Source organism: Oryctolagus cuniculus, chromosome 18, assembly GCF_051225735.1.
Source record: "Oryctolagus cuniculus isolate XC-2025 breed Fujian yellow rabbit chromosome 18, ASM5122573v1, whole genome shotgun sequence".
NCBI classification, from domain to species: Eukaryota; Metazoa; Chordata; class Mammalia; order Lagomorpha; family Leporidae; genus Oryctolagus; species Oryctolagus cuniculus.
In genome coordinates, this window is record NC_142884.1 from 46,434,430 (window position 1) to 46,449,599 (window position 15,170).

Genomic DNA, 15,170 nt, shown 5'->3' on the forward strand with positions numbered 1-15,170 from the left:
CGAGATGCCGAGCACAGAGTAGGTACTCAACATAAGTAATTGTGGACTATTATAGTATTCTCTTTCATTCAAGTTCTTTAGTCTAGGCATTCAGAAGTCATACCTGCAGGTAAGTTTTTATTTCAAACTATGCATATTTAAAATATGTACATTTTCCCATGATGTAAAATGGCAAAGATGTAAAACGATTAGAATTTACCAAGTGACAAACATCACTGGTGGCACAAAGCTGACAAATGTGGCAGGAAGTTCAGCCAACAACCTGGCTGAAATGTGCTCACATGAACATCAACTCAGAAGCAGAGCAATTGAAGACTTTTGGAAAGTGCAGAATGTCCGGAAATTTCTGGAAAAGGAAGGCAATCCCTCCCTTTTCCAGAGTAGGAAAATGAGACCTGCAAGAGGTAAATGACTTGCCCAATGCCTTATTACCAGCAGGAGTAATCTCCCAATCTGCAGTTCAATCAATTTCTACCACATAAAAACACATAGATGAGTGAAGAAACAAATGGAAACCATTCCAAATGTAAATGTTACTCCGAATCCATAAAGAAGAAGGTAAGACCATAAACGAAACTCCGAGACTCGAGCCGGGGGAGAGCCTGTATTCTCTGGTAGGTTCCATACGAGGGCAGCTCTAACTTACTCTGTTGGCGTCGTCTGCATCCTCTTCATTGATGGAGCTGGAAGGGGATGGAGTAGCTGACTTGCTTGCCGGAGGCGAAGGAGACGTGTGGGGCATGCTGGCACTTCCCAAATTCAACCCCAACTGGGCACTGAGCTGAGACTGGTTGATGGTGGTGAGCTGGGCAGGAGGCATGATCCCAGAGCGAGCAGCCTCGGTCATGTGGACGATGGACCTCATGGTCAAGGTGGGATCCTGGCGGTACTGGGAAACTTGTGTGTGGTTCTGATCCTACAGAGGCGACAGTTGGGAAGGGAAAGGATTTTAGTTTCCCAAATATCAGTGAATTTAGAACGTTAGCAGCTCCTTAGGCAGATTTAAGCTGTTGCAGAATTAGGATTTCTAGGAATTTCCTAAATAAAAGGACCCACACCAGAAAGGTTAAAAAAAAAAAAACAACTAAAAGCACAAAACCCAAATACCCAGCAAAAGCTATTTCATGATAGAGTTGCCATCGAATACAGCCTTTAAAAAAAAAAGATGACTATTAGCACAAGGAAAGATAAACTTCCAATTCTTGCTTCTTATTGAGGAAACCGGTGTCAGGGGGAGGGTTGCAGCCGAGACTCAACCCTCTCCAGGCTCAACAACTGGTTTCCACCTTTCTCAGACACCGAGCTCTGGTTCCATCAGCCTCCATCCAGCTCTGGGAGAGAAGGAGATCAGGGCTTTGTTTTATCTTTCCAGGAACACATCCGAGAGGCTAGGGGAGCACAGAGCTTTGGCTTCCAGAGCTAGCATCTGTTTGCCTCGGGGCACCCTTTCTGTAGAACCCTCTGCGGTTAACCGGAGGTCATTTCCATTCTGAACTACACTGTCCACGGCATCTGGAAGTCATTCAGTATCTTTGGGGTTGGATATCACTTTGTTCATTTAAACCTACTTTGCTCTCCCTTGTTCCACGCACCACAATGTAATGTGCTAATGGATTTGCTGAAATATGTAGAAAGCAAAGGTAGTGATCATCAGAATTAGCTTTCTCTCAAAGTTACGGCAGTCACTTCAAAAGTAGCCTTCTCTGCTTCTGGAAGTCATACAATAGGGTCTGGAGTTGTTACGGCTGCTTTTTCTTTCTTTCAAATTCCAAAGAATCAAAATATGCAGACATGCTTTTCAAATGACTTACTTTAAGACTTGTCATTTAGAGTGAGTCTGTGATTTTACTGAAACCAAATTCTCTTGACTCGTAGTGACCCAGAATCTAATTTTATACAGAAGCCCAAGAATTCCTAACTGTTCCTCTTTTAGTCTTTCTGATAAGGCTTATTTTTGTTCTTACAGAATAAATTGTAAATAACAAAATTAGAGAATTGGGTGTCTTAGCATTGAACATATAAAAGGCACAATAGAAGAAGGTAAGCCAAGGAAACAGGTTGCATAAAATTATGGTCTATCTTTACAACAAAGTGTTAGGAATGCTTTTAAAAATAATGAATTTAATTTATGCATACTGACTGAGGGTAAGGCTTTCTCTTCTTGGCTTTGCTGACATTGGGGGCCCGGTAATTGCTTTTTCCCCTGTCCATGGTAGGCTCTTCAGCAGCATCCCCAACCACTATACTACCTCCTAGAAGCTGAGAGCAACCCCTTCCCCCTGCAGTCAGATCAGTGAAAAAGGTCTCCAGACTTTGCACCTTGGGCACGAAGATCACTCTTGGGTGAGAACCAGGGACATAGAGTGATAGCCAAGATACACCAAGTGAAAAACAAGCCTCAACATAATTACAGAATATAGTCCTTTTATGTTCAAAAACCAAGCAATCAACAAAACAAAACAAAACAAAAACTTATATCCAAGTTATTAATACTGGTTATAGCATAGGGGGTAGTTTGGGAGGGCGAGGAGAGGAAAATCTTAACTGTCCCATTTGCATCTCTTTGTCAGGCTGTCATCAAAATACAAAAAAGAAATAAATAAAATCCACAACACTAGGCAGGAAAATCCAATGTGATAACACAAGTGGTTAAAACAATCTGTACCTAATTGCTAGGTTTAAATATTCGATCTATAAATTTCCCATTTCTATTAAATCTCTTTGGATTCCTGGGGAAATCTGTCCCACGTATCAGAACACACCCATGCATCCTTGTCTCATTGGCAATGTACTGTTCTGCTGTTCCTAAAATATGACATTCTATTGGCAGGTGTCCTGCAGACTTGTAATTTTTTTAATTACCATTGTACCACAACATTTCCCCATTTTGTCTAGAAAATTTGAGCTACCTGTCTGCTTTCCATGTTTTATTGAAATTCAACCACTGCTCATTTACTCCACTTCCACTCTGTCCCCCAACTACTGGCAAGTAAGCATCTATCTTGTTCTTAATTTTACTCTCCACATACATCTTTCAGGATGCTTTTAAAGACCTTTCAGGAGCTGGTGCTTTGGCATAGTGGGTAAGGCCACTGCCTGCAGCACTGGCCTTCCATATGGGCACCAGTCCGAGTCCCAGCTGCTCAACTTCCCATCCAGCTCTCTGCTAATGAGCCTGGGAAGGCAAGCAGATGATGGTCAAAGTCCTTGGGTCCCTGCACCCACGTAAGAGATCCAGAAGAAGCTCATGGCTCCTGGCCCTGGATAGGCCCAGCTCCAGCTGTTGTAGCCATTTGGGGAGTGAACCAGCAGATGGAAGTACTCTGTCTTTCTCTCTGTCTCTCCCCCAGCTTCTCTTTCTGTGTAGCTCTACCTTTCAAATAAATAAATATGTCTTAAAAAAAGACCTTTCAGGTTTACATAACTCTAGATGTTTTCAAGTATCTACAAGCAAATTTTCACAGTACATTTAAATTAAGTGTTTTAATTCTGATTGCATAATACTAAATTACTTAACTGGCATGCCCATGAAATATGATAATCTGATTTATGCAGGTTTCTCATTAACAGGAGTTACTTTGCTTTCTCTGCTCCATTGCCTGTGAAAATCAGCACATTGCCTGACTGGCCCCACAACTCTAGCATTTCCAACAGATCTCTTTGTCACAGAGAAGGCCAAAAAGTACATGTTCTTGGCTCTATCAGCTCTTCCAGGAATCCACTTAGATTTATGCCTTAAGCATGGGTCTATTTGCTTGGGACAGCTACTGATGAGCAGCCAATATTCACTGTTACTAGAAGGGTACCTTTACTTTGCATTTACTATGTGCCTGGATGTGTTACACATAATATGCATTTTCCCATTTAACACCAAAACAACTTTCTGAATTGGGTATTATGGCTTTTGGAGAAATAAGAGTGACTCCTTAGGGACTGACACCTGCACAGTGGTTAAGATGCCACTTGGGAGATCCACATCCAGTATCAGAGAGCCTGGTTTCGAGTCTTGGCTGCACTTCCACTCCCAGCTTCCTGCAAAGGCATACCTTGGGAGGCAGCAGGGGTAGTTCAGTACTTGGGTCCTTGCCACCCACATGGTGGATGAGTACCACTTTGGTCTGGCTCAGTTCTGGTTGTTGTGGGCTTTGGGAAGTGACCTAGCAAGTGGATGATCTATCTCTCTCTCTAATAAATAGATATATAATAGGTATATTTTTAAAAAGAGTGACTACCTAGGCCACCAAGCTACCCCAAGGGAAAAACTGTGCTCCAGAGGACCGTGGCACCTCAAGTGGACCCGGGCACGGCACAGAGAAAGGTGAATGGCTCCCAGGCTTCCTACCACCGTCAACCCCCTTTAATTAAATCAACTCCGTCTCCATTTGTTTTGTAATTGCAAATTCCTTATGCCATTTCACTACCTCCAAACTGGGTTCGATTCTCTTTCTGTTATTCTTCCATGTGGGGCCATCACAAAAGTCACTGCTGAAAAGTATCAGTGATGCGGCCAAAGCCTTGCCAAAATTCAGAGTCCTCCAGGGTCTTCAGACCCAAAAGATGTTGACCTCCCCCCTCCCTCCTCCACCCGGATCTCCCACAGGACAGGACACCAAGGACTGTGAGAGGCTGCTCCACGTAATCGACACATCAAAATGTGTGAGCATTTAGCAGGCCCCCCAGTCATCCTATAATAACTTCCTGTGAGTGAGGATTAAATTATAAGAAGATTAATGGTCAAAGTGTCTCTGTACAAATCCCAGCTCCTTTAGGGCCACCAATTATTAACACCTGCCTGGGGGACCTGACAATCCCTAACAGCGCCAATCACTTTCCATAAAAAAGATGTCACCTTTAAAAGATGTTTCTTTTGGTCTTAGGATTCTCACTTAAAGAGAGAAAGAGGTCATATCAGTTTCACAATATTTGTTGGGCACCTACCTTGTGCCCGGCCAGAGAAGCTAATACACCAATTTTTGCATCTATGAAAACCAGGCATCTATTATTATGTGGTTCTTTTAAACGTTAAGCCAAACAAAATTTCAACTGAACTAACAAGTTTACCAAACTGTAAGCCAGAGACACTTACCCGTGCTCTTCCAAATGGCTCAGTTTTTCCCACGGCACAATAAGGAAATGTACAACCACGAATATAGCCCGAAGGAATTTAATGTGCTTTTGTAAATCATTACCTCTCACTTACTAAAATTAAGTCTTGAAAGCTTTAGCAATGATCACTTAAAGGCAAATAAAGCCAATAGTGGGTGATAACAAATTGCCACTATCATATTCCTACAATAAGAGCTGAACACGGGGAGCGTTTTCAACTCCTTTCCCGATTTTTAAAAGTCAAGGATTTTATTATTTTGATTGACACATATATTTGTATGCATTTATGAGGCACAATGGAATGTTTTGATTTGTCTAATGATCAACTCGGGCTAATTAGCAAATCTATCATCTTAGCAAAAAAAAAATTGGTTACTGGTGGAGAATGGCTACATCAGAGATGACAGTGGAGCTGACTTCAGAGGAGGAGGAGCCAATGAAGGAGGAAATGTTCCTGGTAGAGGGAACGCCAGATGCCAGGCTTGAGTGGGAGGGAGCCAGGTGTGCCTGGGAAAGGCTCCTGGAGATCTGGGAGCAGGGCAGGGAAGGGGAAGAGTGAGGAGGGAAATGCAATGGACCATGGAGATGCAAGGGGCCAGATCACGTAGGATGGGGAGCACCCGGGATGCTTCCCCAAAAAGCTGACCCACTGTACTGAGAAAGGCAGAAGCTAACTGAGTCAGAAAAGAAGGCAGAGCGTCCCAGGCCGAGGTAACCCGTGCCGAGCCTTGAGCCTGGGGAAGTGCACTGTGGATAAGGCAGTGAGAGGCCAGCGTTAGTAGGCAGGAAAAGCAAGGCTGGCGGTGGGGCTGGAAAGGCAAGTGATGGCCATAAAGCAACAGGTTTTATAGCCCCTGGCAGGAAGTCTGGATTCCAGTCACAGTGCAGAGGGATGCCATTGACAGTTTGCAGGCATGATGCCTATCTGGTGGGGTTGATCGTTCCAATAAATAGCACCTAACCTTACTACATGGGCAACTCATCTAAAGCAACTGTGGATGTTTCCATTTAAATTTAGATGTATAGCCTGACACCACAATCTATGGTTTGAGGAGGGCCCCAAGGTTTAATTTTTGCCATCACAGAAGGTCATTAGGAAAGGTAGCCTTGGACCTATGGGAAGGACACTGCCGTCCAACTCTTGACCTCTAAGTAGAACTGATGCCCGAGATGTCCAACAAAGCCTTAGGGTTTGTCTATGTCTTGCTGTGGGTGGGGGAAGCTCAGTTGAGGCTTGCTTCTTTCTCTTCCTGATGAAAGAGCTCTTTGTCTTTTAATTTTTTTAAAAAAAACAGGAAGTCAATGAATGGATATTTCTGGTAGCAGGCCCTCATTTTCTTAAATTGCCAGGAACCCAGTCTATCATTGAACACATATCCTTGGAGCGAACTGTTACCATCTGAATGATTTTTATATTATAAGGAAACTTTGGATCACTAACATACACAAAAAGCAAAAAGCACTTGTGACCCATGGAATTCCAAACAAATACTCAGAAAAGAGTAAAACCATTGCAATCCACTGTAGTCCTGGGGCCTGCCTGAGGCTCAAGGCATGAGTTCTGCTTTCTCTTATTGAAGAAGGGCAAATGAGAGGTGCGAAATACATACTAGTCCCAAACTGAGACTCTCCTTGAGTTAATCAAGAGCAAAGGAAAACAGAAAGGTGAAAACCTTCCTTACTGTGCAAATCATCATGTTATATTACCATGTCAATACTTCATATAAAGATATATCTCTTGGTGTGGGTGGAGAAGGGGGAGTGGACACAGTTTGCCCTTATTTTTTTAGTCAAGATAGTGCTACCTGTTCTGCATATTTAAATCTTCTCCTCTGCACTCCTTCGCTCAGGGCTGGAGCTAGGTGGCGTTTATTTTTGTGTTGTATACTTAATTACACAACCTCTGGCATTGTTTCTTTTGAAAACATAAGCTATAATCTTTCAAATGGATTTCTCATTTTAAAATCTATACCTTGCTAGTCTGGTGCACCTATTTTTACTCATGACAACAGTGCTTACTTTCACCTGGTTTGACTTCAGCACCAAAGATTTCTGTAAACATAATATGCAAATGTGTTTAATGCAACAATTACAAATAAATGTTCTTTGTAATGATCCAATATTAGGTTTTCGTAATAGAGGATAACATCCAATTAAGAAGCAAATAATCCCAATATGTTAGAGAGCGTGACTAAATCTATTTTCACTGTGCCAGTTTTTTAATCAATATTTCTTGAGAAATAGAGTCATTAAACAATTATCTGTAATAGGAATTACTTTGTATTAATAAATATCAGAGTGATGACAAATATGAAGTTCAGGCCAGGAATTTTATGCTCAATTATTGAGTTATGTCCTATAACAAGGTCAAAATCTCGCTTCCAAATTAACAGCAATCAATCAGATAGTTATGCATAGTTACTTTATTTCTAACCTCAACAGACCCCAAAACAAATTTAGTGACGCCAAATGCATACCAATGATAATTACAGTCCTGCATACCAGCAAGTTTTTGTTCATCAAAATATCTGCTCTGAAATAGATAATTTTTACTTAATAACAACTCTCAGAGTTATAATCAAACATACCCACACTTGAAAGTTTTGTAAAAAACAGTCTTCCCTAAAGTTAATTAACAGTTTCTTGGCAAAATAAAATTTTCGAGTTTATTATCAAACACTTAATGGTATTTTACTCTTGTGCCCTGTAACTCCTTTGTTTTACCACTGAGTCAGTTCCATGCTTATTTTAGTTTAGTCCTAAATTAAAATGTTCATGAGAAATTTCACCTTTACAGCTGTTAATCTTTTAAACCCCCCTGCCCTTCCATTTCATCTAGCAGTCAAGGTATGCACTTAAATACATTTTTATCATTTTCCTCTCATTTATTCAAATATTGAACAAGGAAAATATTTATTGAGAGCCTAGTGTAGGCCAGCCCAGTGACAATCTCAGGCCTAGGATAAAGCTGGGAGCCACCAAGAAGGGTTAGGGCCTGCCTTCTCAGGGCTCATACTCAGGAAGAGAGACAGGCAGTAAACAAACTAAAGAGACCAATTCAAAGGAAAGCTGGGCACTCTGGCCTCAGAATCAGCCCTTAAGGCATTAGGATCTGTCTAAAAAGCCCATGAGAGTTTCTCAGGCATAGAAAGCCAAGACACTGTGGCAAAAATAAATGACCTAAATGGAAGATCTCTGTGAGTGAGATCCCAGCGGAAAGAATGGGCCATCAAAGAAGGGGGTACCTTTCTCTGAAGGGAGGAGAGAACTTCCACTTTGACTATGGCCATGTCTGGGTAAATTCAAGAGGCTTCCATAGCCTTGGCAGCTCATGAGTGTCAATTGTTAAATCAACAATGGGAGTCACTATACACTTACTCCCCATGTAGGATCTCTGTCCTTAATGTGTTGTACTATGTGAATTAATGGTAAAACTACTACTAAAACAGTACTCTATTCTTTGTGTGTCTGTGTGGGAGCAAACTGTTGAAATCTTTACTTAGTAAATACTAAGTAGATCTTCTGTATATAAAGATAATTGGAAATGAATCTTTCTTTATTTTTATTTTTTGACAGGCAGAGTGGACAGTGAGAGAGAGAGAGAGAGACAGAGAGAAAGGTCTTCCTTTACTGTTGGTTCACCCTCTAATGGCCGCTTTGGCCGGTGTGCTGCAGCGGGCGCACCGTGCTGATCGGAAGCCAGGAGCCAGATGCTTCTCCTGGTCTCCCATGCAGGTGCAGGGCCCAAGCACTTGGGCCATTCTCCACTGCACTGCTGGGCCACAGCATAGAGCTGGACTGAAAGAGGGGCAACCAGGCCAGAATCTAGCACCCCGACTGGGACTAGAACCCGGGGTGCCGGTGCCGCAAGTGGAAGATTAGCTTATTGAGCTGCAGCAGGCCTGAAAATGAATCTTGATGAAGAATGGGAGAGGGAATGGGAGATGGGATGGTTGCGGGTGGGAGGGAGGTTATGGGGGGAAAAAGCCACTAAAATCCAAAAGTTGTACTTTGGAAATTTATATTTATTAAATAAAAGTTGAAAAAAAAAAAAAACAAAGGAAAGCTGGGAATCAAAGGAACCATGGTAAGGGTACACAGGGTAACTCTGGCACCTCTAAAACCCATTTGAGCCATCACATCTGTTTTGTTTGGGATTCTTAGTGATGTGAAATAGTGTCTCTCATCTCTGAACCACCGCTAAGTACTGATGGTGCCCAACTATGGTGACACATTCTATAAAGAAGACCCAGGAAGATAGACCACAGTGTAACTTCCTAATAACAAGTTCCCTTATGTGTCATAAATCCAACAAGCAGTCCCATCTCACACAGCCTGACAGCAAAGTGGGCTGAGCCTGGAACACAGTCCTACTTCAACAAATGAGCCTAAAGTTCCCTTGACCTTAAAGACAGCGCCCATGTGTGCAGGGTCAGTAGTATCTACAGGCCAAGGAAAAAGAATATTTATTTTAAGCTCTGGGACAAGGCTATTTGCTTCCCAAAGAAAGGCAGCTCATACAAGTATCTGTGGCCTCAGTATTTGGGACAGATAACTGTCAGGGTATAGTAACAGCTGAATTATAGCTGATTTTTCTGATGATGAGCATATTCAAAGCAAAAATGAGACATGAATGTTTGTATTACATGGAGTAGGTTATGGTAATCGAGAAAGCAGTCTCATAAATAGTATAATCAATCTCTATTAAGAATCTTCAGAAGCACTTAGTAGGTACTCAACCAATATATGCTGAAGATTAATCCAGCTTTGATGTTATAATTTAGACTCGGCACAGATTGGTTCTCATCCACTCACATGCTTTGCTCACGTAAGTTGTGCCTTTTCTACTGTTAACTTATAGTAAAAATACTTCTTGGCCGTAATTTGACCAAAAATAAACACAGCTGAGGTCCTCATTTGATGTGTGTGAGACATTGTGGGTCCCTCCAATGGCTGAATGGTGATCATCCTGGCAGCCGCTGTTGACAGTGGCAATGGACATGTTCATTGCTATAATCGGGGCTTGTTGTAATAGGACGTTCCACACATTAAACACATTAATGACCCATGAAATAACGGTTTTATCTGTAACACATTAAGCAACGTTGCTAAAAACAATGTATTAATTGAAAGTCTGTTATTTCTCTTAATGTAAGGGTTTTTTTTTAAGTATAAAATGGCATGAAAGTCATTCTGTAAAACCAAAGAAAATTTCCAAAATGGGGCCATGCCAAATGATCATATGAAAACTAAAAACTTTGACAATACGTTTGGTAATTCAACATGCATTATTTTGATAAATTCCCATTTGTTGGATAAAAATAATGAATGGATTATGATTTAAGGGTTGTATAAATATTTTGAGAGCTCATAATTTTCTCCTCTGCATCAGTATCTTTTAGAAGGACTTTTTTCTCCCTCTTTTCCTTAACAGGTTCAGATACCACCACAGTCAAATAAACCTCCTTTACTTCCATCGTTTTCAATTTCCTAATACTACATTCAGTATTACTACAGCACCAGTGTAGTATTTCTATAAATGTGCACTCTCACAATTAAATCCAAAGCAATATCAAAAATAAAATGTCAGAACTCTAAACTTGAAATATAACGTATGAAGAAAAAGTGTGTGTATTATCAGTGTGTTTTATAAATTCTCTTTTGGGGGGCACAGGAAATATCAGACTAGAGACAATTATTTTACTGTCTGTTTCTTAGATATCAAAGAGAATTCTGAAATTCATCAAAGCTAACCTTCTGTTATGTACAACAGGCTAAGCTGAAAAGAATGTTAACAAGTTCAATTTTCATTCAATCAGCACTACTGCTCTCTGAAATGTTTCATTGCAGGAAAGAAATAAAAATAATCTATATGGTAATTATGAGGATGAATCCCCCAGTAACTTTCAGCTACATGAAAGGTCAGTTCTATTCAAGATATTTTATCAGTCCCCTGCACATACTCCTGTCCTGTCATTTTAAATCTGAACAGCATTTTATTTTCCCATTTACAGCTACCTGCAGAATTAAGTACTTAAGCCAAATAAGAAAAAAAAAAAGAAATGTTGAATGCTGGCAAAGGCTATAATAGCATAGAGATAAATCGTTCATCTGCTCTCTCTCAAGCCTCTGGGGCTGTAGATTTTTCTTCTCCTGGTGCACTGTGGGTATTCAAAACTTGTTCAACATGATTTCATTTCATTTCAGGCACTGCCTGAGAAAACTAAATTACAGAATCAATCATACAGAAGGTCAGAGTGAGACTTCATTACAAGTATTGCATGCTTGCATGAATATCTTTCATTTATGACTGACCCAATATGTCACAATAGCTGTCTAGTAAAAATAATCCACTTTCTGAAATTGATGTACTACTGATGTCAGTGCTACTCAGCAGGCTGGGCAGATTATAGAGAGGTGTTAAAAAAAAAAAACCCTTTGGAGTGCACATTGTAGATTTTTAGAATTGCAATCTTTTGTAGATTAAAATAATTTCCAGAAGATCATCTGCACCGATGATAATGCTTGGGGGTAACAAATTTTTCACCAAAATGTACTGTTGATTTTGACTTGCCAACCACATCCTGTTCGCGAATATACGTATCCACGACAAGCAAATCAAGGTTGTTCTTTGAAGTCACAAATGCATCCACATTCAATTTCTCAGCAATTCGCTTTCGAATACTAGGGCATTATTTGCATATTTTGAAAACGTGCATGCTAATCATTGGACTCTTTTTAATCCCCCTCCCCTTTTTGTTCCTGCTTTCTCTTTTTAAATATAACGGCATAAATTTAAGGAAGATAAACACGTTGTGCTTCTTGCCAACAATAATGCAGCTAATCAGTAATGTGACAAACTGTCACTCTTCCTATAAAGGAACACGGAGGCCGCTCTGAAAAGCGGCGTCAATGCAACATAAACAAGCTGGCTTTTCTCCTTCTAGGAGAGTCTTAATTCACCATAGCAATCCTTAACAGACAGCTATATTCATTTGGATAATAAAACTTCTCACTTGCATAAGGTATGAAATATCCCGCGCGTACTGGGAAGCTGAATGCATGATGTATAAAGTCTTATTTATTATTTTTCTGGTGACCTTCCTAAGGGAAGTCTCTGAGGAGGCTTCGGTGGAGTATTATGATGTAGCCAGCCAACTCGCTACCCGGAGGGAGATATAGAAGAACCTTGACATAACCTATTTTTAACCATGCCTCTGGCGATTCTGAATTCAAGTTTATAGGTGAACATGTCAGGTAGTACATAGAACAAAGCCCGCGACACATTGTATTCATCATAATTCTGTCCCAGTACATTTTATTTTTTCCAACATTTGTGATTCAAAATCCCGTGACATTTCTTCAAGGTGAAATTCTGCTCGAATTTTCAACAAGATGAGTTTGTTTCAAGCCAAAATAAATATCATTTAGGTTCAGCAAAACTTCAAAAAGGCACCAAGAAATGTGATGAGGTCCATGTAAATACCATGGCAACAGCTGCACTTAGCTAAAGTCCCCATACTTCGAAAAATCAATGAAATAATTCCACTGCGTTAGTGATTAGCCATACATTACAAAAGAAGCATTAAACATCGAGTCCTCTCTCCTAACGCCAGTCCGTGAAAGCATTGTTCTTTAACTGTATGTGAGTATCATAATTATTTTATGATTCCATCTTTAGTTCTTTCCAATATAGTAAATTCAATTGACCATGAAATGAAATTTCATAGTCAAAATGCCTCCTTTACACTTTTTTATAGCAGCAATAACAGTTTTATAGCTTTAAGGCAAGGTAATTCATCAGATGTTTAATTTAAAGGCAGATTCTTATATTATTAATAAATATTTACCAATTTAATAAAGTACACATTTTAGCATACATTATATGGTCTTTTAACTATTTCTGCAACTTAAATGAGCATCGCCTAGCAGCTATGAGTCACAGTGAACCACCGCAGACTCCCCTGGCGACGGAGGACTCTTTGTATTTTTATTTTTTTCCTGGCACAACATTGCATGTCTGACTATAGAGGAACAGAGGACAGAACCCTCCATTCCAGTGTCAGAGGGACAAAAATGTAAGGAAGTCCACAGGAAACAATTATTTGCGATATGGAGTAACGTTTATGAATACTTAATGATCATTTCCCGGCTGTTCACTGCATTCTTTTCTGACCAAAAAAAAAAAAAAAAAAAAAAGTAAAAAGTAAAAAAAGCCTGATGTTCAGCTCAAACACAAAAGATCACAGGCAAAGAAAATTATGTTGCTGCAATCCTATTTGGGAAAGTAATCTTATATTTCAGAGACCATGCTGAATCTTTGCACCACTAATCCACTACATATTTTGCAATCATATGTTGTTATCTGGGGAATTAACAATGAAACCAATAAACATCACTGGCATGGTCCTAATGTGCAGAGAAATATGTAAACAAGCAATAGGATTTGTTTTGCGTTATACCAACACATCTGTTTCATTTTTATCAGGGTTTAAAGAAAAAAAAACCTATAAACTATTAATCTTGTTTTAAAATGTCTGCTTAATACCTCACCTAGATAGACACAAATGCATTAAATACTACAGTGGGGGGAGAACACCCATCTCCGCGGAGGAGTTTAAAATGCTTAAGCAGATTTACTCTGGCGATGGCTGACTATAACTGCACACTAAGAAAAATAGAACCAAAATTATTGCATTAGTAATCTTGGCCCTTACGAGTGTCTTATTCATTGTTTACAACAATAAATAACTCAGTTAGGTATGTTTCACACAATAACCCATTCTCTATTCTCCTCTGCTGGTTATAAGCAATAATTTTCCCCCTTTCTCTCTATCACAGTTTGATATTTCATTTGAGGCAGGAGCAAATCACATATCAAAAACGTTATGTTATAATCCAACATATCCAAAACACCTAGACACCTTATAAGGGCTTCCATTTTTAAAATCTCACCTGAGCCAGCTTTCAACTCAAGCACACTTTTGTGCGAAACCAATGGCAAGCGGAGATTGGCTACTTCCAAACCAATGAATCAGACTTTTGAAAAATGATTTCTGATCACAAGGATCTTGTTCATCATCCTCTTCCATATGACTGCCACCCAGCCCAATACCCTCTGTTCAATACCAACGACTGATCCAGTACTGTCCCTCTGTTTCAATGGAGCTAGGAATAGCTACCTACATATCCACCAGTAGACAGGCCAGAGCATCTTTCCAGATATGCATCCTCAGGTCTCTACTACGATTACTGCAAATGACAAAAAATTCTTTCAAGCAATAAATGTGGAGCCTACCATATGCAACCCACTGCTATGCAGCACGCCATCTTGTTCCGCGAGATTTCTTGAGATTGTAATGGAAGGAAGATCCAGGCTTTGAGGGGGGAACTGGGGTGTGAAGTCGCTTCCCTGGGAAGGCAATGGATCGCTGAGAGCTTGAAAGGGGAGCAGTACATCGGGCATGCCCAGGGTGGGGTCTGATTCTGGAGGAGGTGTGATGGGTGGGATTTCAAACTCTTCATCCCCAAGGCTTGGCGTGTGGAATGTGTGCTAAAAGAAAACAAAAGACAGATAAGAGATAAGAGATCTCCACATTCTGTTCCTGCACCTCACTCCTTGGAGGAAAGAAAGACTTGACATGAAAACACTCCGCATCTAGGCTAAATATTTATTTCTCAAATGAAAACATCTTAAACACAGATTTCCATAAAGTTTTGCTGATCATTCTGATTAAAGATTTAAGTCTCATTATCATATGGTTTTAATGGAGTATCAGTATTAACAGTTTTTTAATGCGCACTTAATTAGCAACATCTGTCTTTGTTGTTAGTTGGAGCATCAGCGACGTTAGATTTGGCTATATAACAAATTGCCACTTTATTGATATGTTAGCGAAACAGCTCAAACCGCTTACACCATCCACATGCTTCATAAAATGCTCACGATGTTGTGGTACACACGCACACCACATTAATCCAGACGTGAACATTACACATATTTACTTTCTGCCACAACCTATAAAACAAGTGATATTAAATTTGTGGTTTGGTTTTTTTAATTT

At 40.2% G+C, this 15,170-nt stretch overlaps 1 protein-coding gene across 2 annotated transcripts in view; it reads right to left on the bottom strand.

Moving 5' to 3' along the window:
* TOX3 (TOX high mobility group box family member 3) overlaps window positions 1-15,170 on the bottom strand; it is a 114,609-nt gene that overhangs the window by 12,046 nt on the left and 87,393 nt on the right. For both annotated transcript variants that reach the window (XM_070062678.2, XM_051846759.3), the window contains exons 3-4: window positions 14,405-14,659; window positions 647-916 (exon numbers count right to left, since the gene is read on the bottom strand). In XM_070062678.2, coding sequence (XP_069918779.1) covers window positions 647-916; window positions 14,405-14,659 — 525 coding nt within the window. The remainder of the gene's footprint in view (window positions 1-646; window positions 917-14,404; window positions 14,660-15,170) is intronic.